Source organism: Mercenaria mercenaria, chromosome 19, assembly GCF_021730395.1.
Source record: "Mercenaria mercenaria strain notata chromosome 19, MADL_Memer_1, whole genome shotgun sequence".
In the NCBI taxonomy this organism is placed as follows: domain Eukaryota; kingdom Metazoa; phylum Mollusca; class Bivalvia; order Venerida; family Veneridae; genus Mercenaria; species Mercenaria mercenaria.
The window spans coordinates 12,382,072-12,401,377 of record NC_069379.1 but is presented as its reverse complement, the minus strand read 5'-3'; the positions used below and the strand labels follow the sequence as shown (position 1 = coordinate 12,401,377).

Here is a 19,306-nt window from a genome sequence, read left to right as displayed (position 1 = left end):
TTTTGATAGTAAGAAACGTGTATTTTTTGCTTAAGACTTTCATATTTAACAAATGTTGTTTTAGAAGCTAACATGTATTTTACATGTAGTTTTAAAGGTATAAATTGCAACTCCATGCTCGCTTCACTAAGATAACGCCGAATCACGCTCTGATGCGAGATCACGCGAGATTACAGCCAGTTGCCATTCTGTGTATTTTATACTTCTTTGCCTTGATCTATGACCACAGGCAATTATCCTATCACATTTGACAATAGCACTCCAAAGCATTCTCTAGTGATTGATCAGAAATCAAACTGTCTATGGCCGAACAGACCTACAGACAGACCAACAGGAGCAGAACAAATAATTAAATAATTTAACAAGAGCACCGCAATTCGGAGTAATATACGCCCGATGGTATGGCCTTTGGCCCTTGAAAGTGACACTGACCTTGAATAAGCCATCCGAAACATGCGCTCTGCATGTCGTCTCAATGTGGTCATCCAAAACATGTGCTCTGCACGTCACTCGATGTGGTAAACATTTGTGTCAAGTTTCTTCGAAATCAGATTTACAGAGCGGATATCAAATTGCTAACAGACCGACAAATGGACACCGGCGTCATAACATAATACGCGTTCGGGCATATAACAACACTAAGTAGTACCTGATGCATCTTTCAGCAGGTACTTTTTGACTTCGTTTGGTTTTGATGCTAGAGAGTATGTAAACGGAACTTCCCACATGTACCTGTAATATATTTCATTTATGTCAGGATAAAATGCATTGTAACAAGAGCTGTCCGTAAGACAGCCAAGCTCGACTATTCGAAATATTGTCACAGAAGCAGGAAATTATTACCCAAAATGTTAAATATCAAAAGAGTTTTAAGTTCGAAACGGGACATAATTTGACCAAAATGCATATCAGTTATGGGACTTGATGCTATCAACTAGTTTAATAACCCCGAAGAAACATGTGAAGTTTCAATTCCATATCTGCATTAGTTTTGGAGATAGTAACTTGCATGTAAAACTTTAACCAGAATTTTCTAAGTCCAAAAGGGGGCATAATTTGCTCAAAATACATGTTAAGAGTTATGGAACTTGACCCAGTGAGGTTGGTAACTGACCTAGAAAAAGAATAAATAAGTTTCAAAGCTATATGCCTTTTGGTAATAGCTGTATGTACTTGTACGCAAAACTTTAACCAGGATTTTCTAAGTCCAAAAGGGGCATAATTTGCCCAAATACATGTCAGAGTTATGGGACTTGATTCTATCAACTAGTTTTATAACCCCGAAGACACATGTGAAGTTTCAATTTAATATTTGCATTAGTTTTGGAGATAGTAACTTGCATGTAAAACTTTAACCAGGATTTTCTAAGTCCAAAAGGGGGCATAATTTGCTCAAAATACATGTCAGAGTTATGGGACTTGGCCCAGTGAGGTAGGTAATTGATCTAGAAAAAGAAAAAATAAGTTTCAAATCAATATGCCTTTTAGTAATAGCTGTATGTACTTGCACGCAAAACTTTAACCAGAATTTTCTAAGTCCAAAAGGGGGCATAATTTGGCCAAAATACATGTCAGAGTTATGGGACTTGACCCAGTGAGGTAGGTAATTGATCTAGAAAAAGAAAAAATAAGTTTCAAATCTATATGCCTTTTAGTAATAGCTGTATGTACTTGCACGCAAAACTTTAACCAAAATTTTCTAAGTACAAAAGGGGGCATAATTTGGCCAAAATGAAGGTCAGAGTTATGGGACTTGGTGCTATCAACTAGTTTTATAACCCCAAAGACACATGTGAAGTTTCAATTCAATATCTGCATTAGTTTTGGAGATAGTAACTTGCATGTAAAACTTTAACCAGAATTTTCTAAGTCCAAAAGGGGCATAATTTGCTCAAAATACATGTTAGAGTTATGGAACTTGACCCAGTGAGGTTGGTAATTGACCTAGAAAAAGAATAAATAAGTTTCAAAGCTATATGCCTTTAAATGATAGCTGTATGTACTTGCATGCAAAAACTTAACCAAGGTGTGACGCCGACGCCGACGCCGACGCCGACGCCAGGGTGAGTAGAATAGCTAGACTATTCTTCGAATAGTCGAGCTAAAAATGTCACCACCATTCATTTAATATCTGGCTGAAAAACATGTCATTTTAATTTGTAATGAAACAATTTTGATGGGATTTAAGTTTAAACCTTATCAATCGATTTCTTATCAAATCAAATCAATAAGAAAGACATGTCTTGTCTGGTAAATTGATGCTGAAAATGCTGAAGGTAAACTGTTCACTGCTACAGACTAACAGGAAAGTCAAGAAAAACTGTTCACTACTATATACCCAGCAAAAAAGTAAGCTACAAAGTCCAATTGGAAAGCTGAGTGGAACTGTTCACTACTATTTACCTACCCAAAAGGTGATGTAGACTGTGTACTAATGTTTGGCTGTTTGTACAGCAGAAATCTCTCTTGTCTGATTGAAACTTTATGTCCACCTTTCTGCCTTTCAAGAGTAATTACAGGGAAGCCCATCTGTTCTGTCCAAGTACGCATCAAACTTTTTACATCAGTGTTGATATCTGCCTTACTGTTAGTGACGGCCTAAAGCATAAAAGTAAATGTAATTGAACATGGATTTTTACCAGCTTACATAGGAATTTAACCAAAAACTCCTAAGTTGAAAAAGGGGCAAAATTTTGTAAAATGCGAAGTTGAATTATTGACCCTTTGCATTGCATGTCATATCATGAAAGTGAACAAGTATGTGAAATTTCAATCCTTTCCCATTAGTGGATACTGAGATACCAGCTTACATACAAAAACTTAACCAAAAATTTCTATGTTGAAAAAGGGGCATAATTTTGAAAAAAAGCAAAATAAAGTTATGGGACCTGCTTTGTGCATGTCAGATCATGACAGTGAATAAGTGTGTGAAGTTTCAATTCATTCCAATTAGTGAGTACTGAGATACCAGCTTACATACAAAACCTTAACCAAAAAATTCTAAGTCGAAAAAGGGGCATAATTTTGTAAAAAAGCAAAATAGAGTTATGGAACCTGTGCAATGTAAGTCAGTTTATCACAGTAAATAAGTGTGTGAAGTTTCAATCCATTCCCACAAGTGGTTACTGAGATACCAGCTTACATACAAAACCTTAACCAAAAATTTCTAAGTCGAAAAAGGGGCATAATTTTGTAAAAAAGCAAAATAGAGTTATGGAACCTGTGCAATATAGGTCAGTTTATCACAGTGAATAAGTGTGTGAAGTTTCAATCCATTCCCACAAGTGGTTGCTGAGATACCAGCTTACATACAAAAACTTAACCAAATCAGGACGCGGACGCCGACGCAGACGCGGACGCCGATGCATGGGCGAGTCCAATAGCTCTACTATTCTATGAATAGTTGAGCTAAAAACTTACTATAAAAGCAGAAATTTTCACCAGGGTTTGATTTTTGCTATATTCACGAGGCCTTAAATCTCCAAAAAATTAATCCTTGCAGTATGCTCGTGATGAAAATAATGCACGGAGGGGCACCTTGGGTTTCCTCCACCATTAAAGCTAGAAAGTTGCCACATGACCTATCATGTGTCGGTGCTCTTAAATGTCTTTTACCTAATCAAGAGGCCAATACTGGTTTTTCCAAAAAAAAAAGATAAAAAAAAAGCAAACTCCCATTTATTAATGCTGTACACCCGGCATGTTCAAAAACCAGTGTCTATTTCCAAACTACTAGACTCGTGAGCCGGACAGGCCTGTATCTAATGGACTTTTCTCTCTTTTTGTCTAGGTTTTTTTCTTTTCCCTCTTGCTCTGTCACTCTGGTCACATCACTCTATGTTATCTAACATTGTTTAGTACATGTACAATATGTGATAAGTTTGGTTAAAAAGACTTGCAGCAAATTATGCATCTCTATGCTTCATTGCCTTTTATGGAAAGCCATCAGTGTGTTTAGTTATATTTCAGTGATATTTTTTTTTAATTATGAATGGGGGTGGTACCAGAAAAATTGTGTAAATTAACACTGTTTTTTCTTAAAATTTTGAATTTTTTTCCACCTTACTAGTGTATCTTTTTAATACTTTGTGAATCAAAATGTAATTCAACGGGGGTGTATGAAACAACTGTGGAACATAACCATTTATAATAAATGAGCCGTGCCATGAGGAAACCAACATAGTGGCTTTGCGGCCAGCATGGATCCAGACCAGCCTGCGCATCCGCGCAGTCTGGTCAGGATCCATGCTGTTCACTTTCAAAGCCTATTGCAATTAGAGAAACTGTTAGCGAACAGCATGGATCCTGACCAGACTGCGCAGATGCGCAGGCTGGTCTGGATCCATGCTGGTGGCAAAGCCACTATGTTGGTTTTCTCATGGCACGGCTCAAATGATTCATACCCGATTCGTACCTAATTGTAATATGAGTTAACGTTTCTTACTCAGACAGACTATGAATTAACATTCAAAGGTCAATAATATGGGGTGACGAACATAAAAAATCCTCGCAAAAGTCAGCAACAAACCGCTTTTTAAAGTTTTTCAATGCTTTTTTTTATATTTTCTGCCTTTTTTTTCGATATTTTCACAGCAACTGTGAAAGGGTCCAGCGGACCCAATATGATAATTTTGAAAGACCGTTTGCGAATTAATGGGTCCAATATTCAGTATCACTTATATAAGGAGAAAAACTGTTGTATTTTTGTCTAAAAAACGTTTACTAATGAGAGTATGCAGTTGGTGTCACCATGTGTCCTCCACCTTAAAGAGACAGTTGCTAGGTTACCTCTGACAAAGAATTCCATAGATCATTGGTGGCTGCATTGCTATATTTATACTGGTTTAGGTATGATTTCAGCCCTTTTTTGAAAACTTCATCTCCTAAAAACTTGTTTAACATCCTGATAATAGATGCTCCCTGAAATACATAAAATCTTTCTTATTCAATATGCCATGCTCTATCACTATTTGAGCCGCCCCATGAGAAAACGAACATAATGTGTTTGGGACCAGCATGGATCCAGTCGAGCCTGCACATCCACGCAGTCTGGTCAGGACCCATGCTCTTTGCTTTCAAAGCCTATTGCAATTAGAGAAACTGTTAGTGAACAGCATGGATCCTGACCAGACTGCGTGGGTCCATGCTGGTCGAAAATGCACTATGTTGGTTTTCTCATGGCATGGCTCAATTATGGTAACGTAATAAATCTGTTTCATGATGTAAGTATGCTTTAACCCTTACCCTGCTAAATTTCTGTAATGAACTTGTCTGTCTTTCAATATGGACAGTACCATTACCTGTTAAAAGGGGTGCTTACTGAAAAAATACTGACTGAATGGTGGACAGTGCAGATCATGATCAGCCTGCACATCTACACTGGTCGCAAAGGCAGAATCAGTCGTGTACAGCATTATAAGGGTTAAGCGTAATTTTTTATCACTATTTTAGTTACGTAATGCCAGGCAGTTAACATAACCAATGTTCCTGGATTCTGTACCAGTACTAACCTGTTCTCTGCAAATTGCAAACTTCACATAATTCCATTTGTGAATTCAAAACTCACAAATGTAGATCAGCACTATGTCCTAAAAACATTAACGCTCAAGTTTTTCAAAACTTTCTAAACTACTAATAAGGCTGCTATCCACGTCAAGAAAATGCTGAATAATTATGTGAAAATTACATAATCTACATAACTTTATCTGATTCATAAGTAATTAAAACACATTAACATTATTGTAAGTAATCTTAATACATTATCATTTCAAAAGTAATTGTAATGAATTACCACATCATAAGTAATTGTTATACATTACATTAACAAAAGCAACTGTAGATATATTACTATGCCACGGGTAATTACACGTATATACAAGTAGCATAAATAACTGTAATGCATAAACTTAACATGAGCAATTGTAATACACTGCCTTATAAAAAGTAATTGTAATAAATTACATTGTAATCAGTAATTGTAATACATTGCCTTATCACAAGTATTTGCTATACATTTCCTTATCATATGCAAAACAATTGTAAGAAATTACATGATCATATTAAGAAATTGTAATACATTACCTTTTAAGTATATTTGTAACAGACTGCCTTATCACAAGTACTGGTAATACATTCTTTCTATAAGCAATTGCAACACATTACCTTATCATAAGTTATTGTATCAAACAATTCATTGATCTGGTTTGGGTTGTCCACCTGAAGGTTGATGGGATGAGAGTTCTCCAGGCCATCCAGGAACAGGGCATTTAACAGTGTTTCTGTTACAAACTGTTCATCCTGAAATAAAAATTAAGCCCTGTCTATGAAACAGCACTTTGAACTATTTTCTTCTTAGTCAAAAAGGCCAGAGTCTGAAAAGAACTGTTACCAAGACAAAGCATAAAACTTTAACCCAATCTTTAAAATGCAAAACTGTGGAAAGAAATAATTCACTTTTAAGTAAGATGAACTCACCATTTTCCAGTCTTCATGGCCTACTCCACTGCCAATATATTCCACAAAACTTGCAAACCCTTCATTCAACCAAAGGTCGTCCCACCAGGCCATGGTTACAAGATTCCCGAACCACTGAAACATTTTAAATAAACTGTTGCACTATGTACACCAGATGGTTGCAAAGAAGTCATTGTACTTTTACAAAGTCATGCTCTACATTATATCAGTAATAGTGAAAATTATTGTGTTAATTTGTAAGCTAAATTACAGTTTGTGATGATTTTCAACCTATTGTAGTGGAGGAAGACTTCAGGTGCACTGACATTCTGTAAGCTTGCTGGATGGCTTGCTCACAAAACAACAGATTCAAGCAAAGGCTCAAAGTCACCAACCTTAACCAAACAATTTCACTACTAGATCTTACAGAAAGCTATACTACTGCCATAAAGATGTTGTTGATGCTGCAAAGAAGAGAGATAAATCATAAAACTACAGCTGAATGGTCAGGAAGCTGCATAGTTGTTCACCTTCACTCCACTGAATTTGGTATTGATGGCCTGTTTACGCACTACGCATAACACCACTGCGTGTTGGAGGACTTGCTTGCCTGCCTCTTTTCAGTCCCTAACTGCTCTTTTTCCAGTTCTAAAATAAACACTATTAACCACTTTGCCACAAAAGCATTAGCCATACTAAAACTATCTACATTTTGGTGCATAGTTCTAGTGTTTTCTTTCCAGAAGGCACTTAACTCCCTGGGGCCGAAATGTGACTATAGGCATTATATTTTCTACCTGTAGCGTCAAATGCTGACTATACGCGCGTTATCAGGACTCCCCAGGATGGTGATTAACGAGTACAGCTGCAGCTCCGAAATCACGCTGATTGCGACACGTACTTGTTAATCTCTGATAATCCTGACAGAAGCAAAATTAATTTGCATACTGGCTATTATTTGTTACATCTTATAATTACATGTATTAATTATGCTAATAATTAATTCCCTTGTTAAAATAAATGTTTGTAATTATGCTGTTATGTAAATAAAATAAAAAATGTGTTTCTTTCATACTGTATTTCAAAAGAGTAAAATAATGTTGTCTGCCAGAGATCTTTCTTAAAATGTAAAACAAAACACTATCATGCTGATTCTGACATATCAATTCCGTCGGATGATGATTCCGATGATTAAATTCCATCATCAGAGAAATGAATAGTCGGAAAATGTTAAGTTTTAGAAGGCTGTTTATTCATACATTGACATTGCATACGATACTTGAAACGGAAAAAATAACACAATAATATGTTTCATACAATACAAAAAATGTGTGTAAATAAACGCATGTTTGTAAATTTTACAGTTCTTCAAAGATGTAAATGTTAATTACAACTTAACTGTCTCAGCACTTGTCACACAACATTTGTGTACATGTTTAGAGACAGATTATACATACAAAATGTCGATATTCATATAAAAACGGGTGTAAATTTTAAGTAATTCTTGTGTAAATATTCTGTGTTAAAAATGTAGTTTTTTTATTGGAATTTATGCATTAACATGTAAAAAAGTAAGAAAATCAGAAATGTTCAAATATTTATTAAACACAAAAGGTGTGTTAAAATTGTGAATATTTCGAGGTGAAAACATTATTCTATTTGGATATAAGTTACGGACAAAATAAGATTTAAAAATAGTTGTTCAAACTTCAACGATTTTGTAAGCTTATTTTAATTTACAACCAAGTTAATAATGTTCCCCTGCATGATTTCAACTGACTGCATGCGAGTGTGGCTATGATGAGATCAGATAATGCTCTTCGACATCAGCTGGTAATTCTTATCTCGCCGCAGCAAGTATGTAACGGTATCGGCCTCAGGGAGTTAAAGATGACCAAAAATTTATGATAATAACACTGAGTTTTAGAGTACAGTCTTGAAATTGAGCAATAGATAGGCTACATTCTAAGACTGATTCTCAATCTTTCAATGTTTTCCTTTGTCTGAGGTTCTAAAAGACCAATTTCAAAACCAGTCTAAACTCTGCAGTACCTGATTGTTTTTTTTTTTTACACACAATTTTGAAATTGACCAATGGGAAGGCAGCATTCTTAGACTGGTCTCCAAACTAACCTGATGTGCTAGTTCATGTGCTACTACAACAGCAACCCTTTCCATATTCCTGGCTGATGACACAGTTGGGTCATACAGTACAGCAGTTTCTCTGTAAGTTATCAGACCCCAGTTCTCCATTGCACCAGCAGCAAAATCAGGAATAGCTATTAAATCTGAATTGGGGAAAAAAACATTGTGAGATGGTGCAAGCATGAATCAAATGTAGAACAAAATTAACACAAGTCACATCTGCTACCCCACTGGGCTACTTAATAACACTGGAGCATCAGATTCATTTCCCCCCAAATCTTACATTTATGATGCATTTTTCCCCATTTTAATGGAACAGGTACCATCCCAAAAATCTGAAAAAAATCACTGAAAGAGCTCCTAATCATCTAGTTTAGGCAGCTGACAAAGAACTACTAATTACCTTGTTTAGTCAGCAAATAAAGAACTCTTTACTACCTAGTTTAGACAGCAAATAAAGAACTCCATATTACCTAGGTTAAGAGAGCAAGTAAAGAACTCCTTATTACCTTGTTAAGGCAGTTGATAAAAGAACTTCTTATTACCTTGTTTAGGCAGTGGATGAAGAACTCTTAATCACCTCGTTGAGGCAGTGGATAAAGAACTCCTGGTTACCTTGTTTAGGCAGTGGATAAAGAACTCTTTATTACCTTGTTTAGGCAGTAATTAAAGAACTCCTGGTTACCTTGCTTAGGCAGTGGATAAAGAACTCTTTATTACCTTGTTTAGGCAGTGGATAAAGAACTCTTTGTTACCTTGTTTATGCAGTGGATAAAGAACTCCTGGTTACCTTGCTTAGGCAGTGGATAAAGAACTCTTTATTACCTTGTTTAGGCAGTGGATAAAGAATTCTATATTACCTTGTTTAGGCAGTGGATAAAGAACTCTTTGTTACCTTGTTTAGGCAGTGGATAAAGAACTCCTGGTTACCTTGTTTAGACAGTAGATAAAGAACTCCTGGTTACCTTGCTTAGGCAGTGGATAAAGAACTCTTTATTACCTTGTTTAGGCAGTGGATAAAGAACTCTTTATCACCTTGTTGATGCAGTGGATAAAGAACTCCTGGTTACCTTGTTGAGGCAGTGGATAAAGAACTCCTGGTGACCTTGTTTAGGCAGTGGATAAAGAACTCCTGGTTACCTGTTTAGAGAGTGGATAAAGAACTCCTGGTTACCTTGCTTAGGCAGTGGATAAAGAACTCTTTATTGCCTTGTTTAGGCAGTGGATAAAGAACTCTTTATCACCTTGTTTAGGCAGTGGATAAAGAACTCCTGGTTACCTTGTTTAGACAGTAGATAAAGAACTCCTGGTTACCTTGCTTAGGCAGTGGATAAAGAACTCTTTATTACCTTGTTTAGGCAGTGGATAAAGAACTCTTTATCACCTTGTTGATGCAGTGGATAAAGAACTCCTGGTTACCTTGTTGAGGCAGTGGATAAAGAACTCCTGGTGACCTTGTTTAAGCAGTGGATAAAGAACTCCTGGTTACCTGTTTAGAGAGTGGATAAAGAACTCCTGGTTACCTTGCTTAGGCAGTGGATAAAGAACTGTTTATTGCCTTGTTTAGGCAGTGGATAAAGAACTCTTTATCACCTTGTTTAGGCAGTGGATAAAGAACTCCTGGTTACCTTGCTTAGGCAGTGGATAAAGAACTCCTGGTTACCTTCTTTAGGCAGTGGATATAGAACTCTGTATTACCTTGTTTAGGCAGTGGATAAAGAACTCTTTATTACCTTGTTTTGGCAGTGGATAAAAATCTCTTTATTACCTTGCTTAGGCAGTGGATAAAAAACTCTTTATCACCTTGTTTAGGCAGTGGATAAAAAACTCCTTATTACCTTGCTAAGGAAGTGGATAAAGAACTCCTTATCACCTTGTTTTGGCAGTGGATAAAGAACTCCTTATTACCTTGTTTAGGCAGTGGATAAAGAACTCCTTATCACCTTGTTTTGGCAGTGGATAAAGAACTCCTTATCACCTTGTTTTGGCAGTGGATAAAGAACTCCTTATCACCTTGCTTAGGCAGTGGATAAAGAACTCTTTATTACCTTGTTTTGGCAGTGGATAAAAATCTCTTTATTACCTTGCTTAGGCAGTGGATAAAAAACTCTTTATCACATTGTTTAGGCAGTGGATAAAAAACTCCTTATTACCTTGCTAAGGAAGTGGATAAAGAACTCCTTATTACCTTGTTTAGGCAGTGGATAAAGAACTCCTTATCACCTTGTTTTGGCAGTGGATAAAGAACTCTTTATTACCTTGTTTAGGCAGTGGATAGAGAACTCCTTATTACCTTATTTAGGCAGTGGATAAAGACCTCCTTATTACCTTGCTTATGAAGTGGATAAAGAACTCTTTATCACCTTGTTTAGGCAGTGGATAAAGAACTCCCTATTACCTTGTTTAGGCAGTGGATATAGAACTCCTTATCACCTTGTTTAAGCAGTGGATAAAGACCTCCTTATTACCTTGTTTAGGAAAACTCCTGGTTACCTTGCTTAGGCAGTGGTTAAAGAACTCTTTATTACCTTGTTGAGGCAGTGAATAAAGAACTCCTTATTACCTTGTTTAGGCAGTGGATAAAGAACTCTTTATTACCTTGCTTAGGCAGTGGATAAAGAACTCCTGGTTACCTTGTTTAGGCAGTGGATAAAGAACTCCTTATTACCTTGTTTAGGCAGTGGATAAAAAACTCCTTATTACCTTGTTTTGGCAGTGGATAAAGAACTCATTATTACCTTGTTTAGGCAGTGGATAAAGAACTCCTTATTACCTTGTTTTGGCAGTGGATAAAGCACTCCTGATTACCTTGTTTAGGCAGTGGATAAAAAACTCCTTATTACCTTGTTTAGGCAGAGGATAAAAAACTCCTTATTACCTTGTTTAGGCAGAGGATAAAGAACTCCTTATTACCTTGTTTAGGCAGTGGATATGAACTTTTTATTACCTTGTTTAGGCTGTGGATAAAGAACTCTTTATTACCTTGTTAAGGCAATTGATAAAGAACTCCTTATTATCTATGTTAGACAGCAAAGAAAGAACTCCTTATTACCTAGTTTAGGCAGTGGATAAAGAACTCATTATTACCTTGTTTAGGCAGCAAATAAAGAACTCCTGGTTACCTTCTGCAGGCAGCAAATAAAGAACTCCTTATTACCTTGTTAAGGCAGATGATAAAGAACACTTAGTTACCTTGTTTAGACAGCGGATAAAGAATTCCTTATTACCTTGTTATATTTAAGGCAGCAAATAAAGAACTCCTTATTACCTTGTTTTTAGACAGGAAATCAATAACTCTTTATTGCATTGTTTAGGCAGCAAATAAAGAACTCCTGGTTACCTTCTGCAGGCAGCAAATAAAGAACACTTGGTTACCTTGTTTAGGCAGCGGATAAAGAATTCCTTATTACCCTGTTATATTTAAGGCAGCAAATAAAGAACTCATTATTACCTTGTTTAGACAGGAAATTAATGAATCTTTATGGCATTGTTTAGGCAGCAAATAAAAAACTCCTTTAGGCAGCAAATAAAGAACTCCTTATTACCTTGTTTAGGCAGTGGATAAGGAACTCCAAAGAAATCTTCATAATGATCTATGACTTTGACGGCTGTTTCCAAGGCAAAATGTGCGGCATGTATGGAATCTTTGGGGGCGAAAACTCTCACCTTAAATATATTGATAAACACTTATTAAAAAGGGAAAAACAGTCTATAAAAAGTTGTGGAAGTTGCAATAAAAGATTTCATTACTTGATGTGTATAAATATATATCAATGTGAATTCATTAATTACATATCATTAACTATAAATACAATCTAAATTTTTTTGTCTCTAAAATTCATCATCTTTCATGTCAATGTTAAAAGTTTAGCATTAATAATTCCTAGAATTTTCCATTTATATTTTTATTTTGTTGGGTTTAACATTGCACCGACACAATTATAGATCAGACTGCTAGTGGCAAGAAATTTGCCTATGCAGCCGGTGCAGACCAAAATCATGGTTTGCTTTCTTTGCTATTCAGTCAGTAAAATGGTACTGCCCAAACTGAATGATGGAACAGTCCATTTTAGAAATTTAGCAGGGTAAAGGTTAATAGAGACGACAATTTAAACAGGCTGGGTTGTTAACCTTTAGCCTGCTGGCAGCAAGAGATTCTGCCTTTGCGACCAGTGCAAACCAAGATCAGCCTGCACGGATCATGGTCTGCACTGTTCGCTATTCAGTCAGTAAATTTTCAGTGAACACCCCTTCGAATAATAAATGGTATTGCCCAAATTGAATGATGGACCAGTCCATTCTAGAAATTTAGCATGGTATGGGTTAATAGATACTAACCATCACATCTCTCTTAGTAGATTTCGTAATATTCTGGTAATCACAGACCACAAACGCTACCAGATATGTACTCATTTTTACAGTTTCATCAAAAATATCCATTTTTAGCCCACTTCCATACTCCTGTGTGTTCTTTAAGGGCATATTGAATAGTGAGATGTGGTTTGCATCACGTATCATAGATAGTTTGAAAGTGGCTTTCAGTTGAGGTTCATCAAAGCACGGGAAAGCTGCACGTGCATCAGTCGGCTCAAAATGAGTTGTAGCAATGTATCTGCGGAGAAAAAACAACAGAACGTCAACTATACAAAAATGACAGGAGAGTTTTGCTGATAACAAGAAGTAAGTTTTTTTTTCTTATTGAGATCTAGCACAGAAGCATATTTGTTTATGAAAAAATTTGAAATTTTTTTTAAGGCAGTTAAGGACGTATGCTAGAATTTGGTGCGAAAATTTTCCCAATAACAGAATTTCTTCAAACTTTGGATATTGAAGGACAATCATCTAAGAAACAAAAAAATGCAATAAAAATCATAGTTCACCGGTATCGAAAAAGAGTTATCTGCCCTTGAAAACGGCGTTTCCCCCAAAAATGACGTTTTCAAGGGCAGATAACTCTTTTTCGAATCCGGTGACCTATGATTTTTATTGCATTTTTTTGTTTCTTAGATGATTGTCCTTCAATATCCAAAGTTTAAAGAAATTCTGTTATTGGGAAAATTTTCGCCCATCTCATATACAGGGAATTCTAGCGTACGCCTTTAATGTGAGAACTGATGGACTTTTATCCAGACTTCCTAAGTTGACCATGTGACCATTAGCTTACTACTCATAAGAGTGAGTTTGGTTTGGTTTGGTTGTTTTTGGGTTCTGTGTCATTTTTCAACAGTATTGTGTAATGAGGAAAACTTGCAACATTAACATTAATACATTTCTTGACTTTAAAGTCTGAATTTTGAATTACATACTGTACAAAAATAATTTTTAAACTTTACCTTTCTTCGCCTTTGTTTGTTTTGTACATACTCTTGTAAAATCCTGCCAGTTTCTTTACAAGGTCACCTTGAAAGTCCACCTCCAGAATGACCTTTGACCCTGCTTCTAGTCTGGTTCCAAGTTTGACAAAAACCTGCTCATTTGTCTTATACTCCAACCAGTTTAAAATCTCAATCTGACCCAACTTTTTAAGGTCTTGTAATTCTAACTTTGTTATATTTAAAGTTTTCACATGAAATACAATAAAATTGGTGCGATGCGTAATATCACAGTGAATTTTTACCGTCCCACTGAAAAAGGACTGTGATATGTTCGGATGGAGGAGTAGCTGATAATGGGTAGGAATGACTGATTTTGGCAGCCGTATATCCTTGTAAGGGAAGGGTTTCCCGTTGGTTGATATGTAGTCATTCTTCGGTTCTGAAGGAATTTCAGGTTTTTCACTGTCTTCAGAAATGATTGTTTTGCAAGATCTGCCTGTGGACAAGGCAGCTATCAACGCTATCACAAGTAGAAATAAACAGCCTATGGTTGCAATGACAGCGGCCCGTCCCTTGTTGCATGCAACATTACGAAGCTTTTGTATAATATTTGGTTCGTATATGGCTCTTCTGTGGAGACTTTCACCTGAAAATACAAATAATGGTAATTAACTCTAAACTAGAGCTATCAATTAAACGACCAATACTGGATTATTAATGATAACTGCATTACTGAAACACCTACAGGAGACATTTTATAAGTACATTAGCGAAAACAATTCCGTCCCTGGTCGAGTTGAGATTTGTTTCCGATAACTGCTCATAAGACAAAAACACATTGTTCAAATGGAGGGTTTCGACATGTTCAAGTCACATGGAGAAATTGTCAGTTACTTACAAAAAAATAAAGATATCCTTACAAAAATATTATAGTTTGCAACAAATACTTGCTGCAATCATGCCGTGAATATCAGGCGAACATGCCGCGAACACTTTTGATACAACTGGTATAGTTGTTCGCGGGATGTTCGTTTTTCACATGCAAATTAGTTTTGCCGCAAATAAGTTGTCGCGAACAAGTAGCTGTGAACTTCCCGCGAACAAGTTGCTGCGATCATCCCGCAAACTAGTTGCTGTGATCATCCCGCGAACTAGCTGAAAACCATCACTACAGAAATTGTGTACAAGAAAGCATGTACAGAAAAAGTGTAAAAACAAATAAATTAATAGGAATCAAGGATATAAATTTATTGAATAAACTTGAGCACTGAGGTTGTAACAAATTCAAATTGTCAATGTCTGGATTTTTTCATATCATATTTGGCGCATTTTGAATTTTAATGATATAATATGTTTGAATTTTAACTGTTAATTGTCATTTCAATAACAGTGTCTGAGTGCATGTATCCATTTCATTCAAATGTTTTTCTTCACACCGCTTATAAGTTATATGTATCACTAAAAATCTGTCATAGTTTACATGTTAATTATCAAATTTATGAAGCTTAGAAATTGTCAAAATAAGTTTTATATTTCTTTTAAAATTTTAGATATGATCTGATTCAGCTCTGCAAAAGTTTAAGCATATCTATTTCATTTTCAAAATTCCTTATGTTTATTGAGATATATATGTGTATAGATATTAAACATAAATTTTCTGTCTTACGACAAAAAAGAATATATTCCTATCAACCTCTAAGAATCACTTATGAAAATTGTCTGTAATGCACAAAGATTTCCTTCTAAACATGTCCAGAATATCTGGTTGTAATCAACTTATAAGACTCATACTGTGACCTTACAGATAATGTTACAAATTGATTTATCTACAATTACCTGCTCTTATAAAAGCTCTTTATTAACAGTTTACCAAAAGATTATAATCTTCTAAGTTCTTCTCGCGAACATGCCGCGATCATTGGTCTTCCTGCAAATATCGTGCGAACTAGTATCAAATCAATCGCGGCATGATCGCGGTAGCAGCGAATATCCCGCGAATTCATTCTGTGAATAGGTATGTTCGCAACATGTTCGCGGCATGTTCGCAGCTTTTTGACCATTTTGTAAGAGTAGTACTCATATATAAGAAATACAGGCCTAATGCATAGATAAACCTGTTACAACGGTCCTATTTCAATGCCTATACAGATGTTACATTATGACCTTATCTCATACAGTCCTTGCTCATGCAATGCGCATGGAGGGTCATTCTGGAGAGCTAATCAGCTCTAAAAAAAAATATGAGGGGAGTGTAGCTATAACCTTTAGTGAGGCGGTAAAGGTAAATGTTAAGATTTAACAATGTAGATGGGATTTTTTATCAATATCTGCTTAAATTCTTGTAAGTACATGTATCTATCTCTATCTATCTGCCGCTGACGTTAAACCCCTTGCGGGAACTTAAGACATTCTGCACATCAAAATCAACAGAGAAAGAATATAGTGATGAAAAATATTTAGAGTGGAAGGAACTAAAAATAAATCTGGTACATATCCGCGTACGCCAAAAAGACCCGGGCAGTGCCTGAAAGCCTAAACAAATGCCAACGGGCTACCCAATTGCCCACAGGGAAACGGTGTATGTCGCAATTTAAGTGAAACAAATTGATACATTGTGGGACTGCTGCATACATGAAATATGCTCAAAATGTTAAGCTTTAAAATAGAACAGTTTCAAATCTCTTTTTTTATTGACTGTATGATATAGGGGGAATAATGGTTCAGCACTTGGAAATCTTTGGATGGTATCCGATTTCTGATACACCTGTCCTGAACCTAGACAAGTAACATAACAATAAAAAAACCAACCAGGTAAAAATGACACGTCCTCTATTTCGTTGTCCGACATGTTTACAACGAATTTTCTCTTGCGAATCAGCTTGACAATTTATGTAAATACGAAAATATACAATAAATATTGCAGCAAATTTTCATAAAATATGTTGTTGTTGTTGTTGTTGTTATGTGTCTTCTTACAGTTACCGCCCCTTATTACTCTTCTACAGTGAGTCAAGTGGCATGCGGAAGTAATTTTTTTTTCATCCTGAGAAACAGATTGTCGTTTCTTTATACATTTCTGGCAAATTACAAATAAAAAACCAAATTGCGAGAAGGTAATCATTGTTTGTACTTATTTCATTTGGAAATGTTATTTCTTAGTAAAATACAATGTATCCAAAATTTCTAGTGTTCAGATGTCTGAAAGATTCAAAGAATTTTCAACGATTTTCCTTCCTTATTCACTAATATCTTTTAAAGTTGGAAGTGCCTAAAGTACAAGTTTGAGCTAGTTAGTAGAGGTCTGGTAGTTCGAATAATAGTTTGTTTATAGAGCAGCGTGATTACTTTGACTGTCACTATAGGGATGACAAGTTGAACTGATCAAGCCATATAGCTGTTCTTTTCTGATGGAAGTGTCTAGGGGTACGGATCCGTACCTCTAGAACCTGATTCTAGGGGTACGGATCCGTACCTCTAGAAAAGCCTGTTAGGGGTTTTCTAGGGGTACGGACCTCCTTTTTCTAGATATGTAGGGTTATATATATCTTATATTTTGTTGAAAATGAAAAAAAGACATAACCAGTGTTCACTTAAAACTTTGATCTAAATGGTTTACAGATACCAGCTTTCACCCGATTGTTTACCTTCTCTTTTAAAACCTAAATAACCGAGGAACTCCAAATGAATACACTGTTTCGTGGGTCTTTTGATAACAGATAAATGAGTGCTTGTAACCCTTAAATGAATTCTATTTGAAATTCAGCAGAAATTCAGCAGAAAGAAATAAATTAACATAATTAGAAATAACATTAAGTAAAAGAAACTGTTTGTGAAAATGTCCCTTGTATCTCGTAACGGCTACCAAATGTGTGGAAAACATAACTACCCTAAGGGTTAATTATCTTTACAAATAGTTTTTTTCCCCAAGATATTTAACATTTTTTTGTTTAATCTTTATATCTTTTTTTCTGCCAGTTCGAATCATCATGATTTATTCGGTGTTCCTCGGTTATTAACGTTTCGAAAGAAAATGTAACAAATCAGGTGAACGTTGTTATCTGTAAACCATTTAGACCCAAGTTTAAGGTGAATTCTTATTTGTTATTTCATTTTCAACAAAATTTGAAATGTAAATGACCCTTAATCTCTAGAAAATCGGAGGTCCGTACCCCTAGAAAACTCTAACAGGCTCGTCTAGAGGTACGGAAATGTACCTTTAGAATCAGATTCTAGAGGTACGGATCCATACTCCTAGACACTTCCTTTTCTGATATAACTGTATTGCTTTCATAGGTGAACCTCTTCAGTATACCACAATGAATAGTCTACGGTACAGATCTGTACCCCTAGAATTCTGATAAGGGGTTGTCTAGAAGCATGGGTATTCTTTTTCCATAAATAATTGGAAGTGTGAAAGTGTCCGGTAACCAAACAATTATATGATACAATACAAATTTTATTTACTGTCATCCAGAGCTCCAGATAAGCTAGCTGTGTATTTGCGTTTTTACGCTATTAAAGTTGCAGAAAACCCAATTGAATTCATACATTGTGCGTACTGAAACGCAATTAAAATTCCTAATACCCAATTAATTAAAAATCACTTGCGTTATCGCATTTTCCGTATGAGTTATTATTAATATTATATTAACTGTTATAGAACGAGTATGAGACTTTGACGCTATAGACAACAGACTGGTTATTCGTTAGCTATTTATTGGAAAGAAGCACAGGATCATTCAGTCTAATCGGTGTTGTAAACAAAATATTAATTATTATGCTGACAAAATGGCCATTTTTAGTACTAAAAGACATGCGCGGATCCAGACAATTTTCTCAGAGGGGGTCTAACCGACCCCTTAATGCACCAAAACCTATCTTGAGCTCTGCTATCGGTACTGTATGGCATAACAAATCAACATTAACTATGAATGGCTGTTTACCAATTCATTTAACAAATATATAACAAAATTTTAAATTAAATTAATACACAATTTCAGTATGAGTAAAATGCGCCTGTCATGTCCTGATAGGGTTTTTCTTAGAATCCGGTACTTTTTTATGAATTATGTATTTTTCTATAAAAAATAGTGTACTATGATTAAGATTAAATGTGGCTTACCTTTATCTGAATATTTTGATCAATATTAATTTTTTGTTAAAAAATGCTAATGCTCGTAAAGTAACTGTCATTTAAAAGCGTGTGTTGTAATGTTTTGTGTTTTTGTGCCCGGACAATACTTGACAAATATTTCTACATTCAAATCTTTTCACCATTATCAAGTACCCGCCCGCTTAGCTCTGTAGGTAAGAGCGTTGGTCTACGGACCGCGGGGTCGCGAGTTCGATCCTCGGGCGAGGCGTATGTTCTCCGTGACTATTTGATAAACGAC

At 35.7% G+C, this 19,306-nt stretch overlaps 1 protein-coding gene across 1 annotated transcript in view; it reads right to left on the bottom strand.

Moving 5' to 3' along the window:
* The window catches only part of LOC123542877 (endoplasmic reticulum aminopeptidase 1-like), a 35,964-nt gene extending 19,098 nt beyond the window's left edge, over window positions 1-16,866 (bottom strand). The window contains exons 1-10 of the mRNA XM_053530815.1: window positions 16,722-16,866; window positions 13,932-14,559; window positions 12,937-13,210; window positions 12,144-12,264; window positions 8,587-8,741; window positions 6,475-6,588; window positions 6,163-6,297; window positions 4,789-4,920; window positions 2,408-2,598; window positions 650-732 (exon numbers count right to left, since the gene is read on the bottom strand). Of these exons, the coding sequence (XP_053386790.1) occupies window positions 650-732; window positions 2,408-2,598; window positions 4,789-4,920; window positions 6,163-6,297; window positions 6,475-6,588; window positions 8,587-8,741; window positions 12,144-12,264; window positions 12,937-13,210; window positions 13,932-14,559; window positions 16,722-16,761 (1,873 nt within the window). The 5' untranslated portion in view covers window positions 16,762-16,866. The remainder of the gene's footprint in view (window positions 1-649; window positions 733-2,407; window positions 2,599-4,788; window positions 4,921-6,162; window positions 6,298-6,474; window positions 6,589-8,586; window positions 8,742-12,143; window positions 12,265-12,936; window positions 13,211-13,931; window positions 14,560-16,721) is intronic.
* Window positions 16,867-19,306: the final 2,440 nt, after the last annotated feature.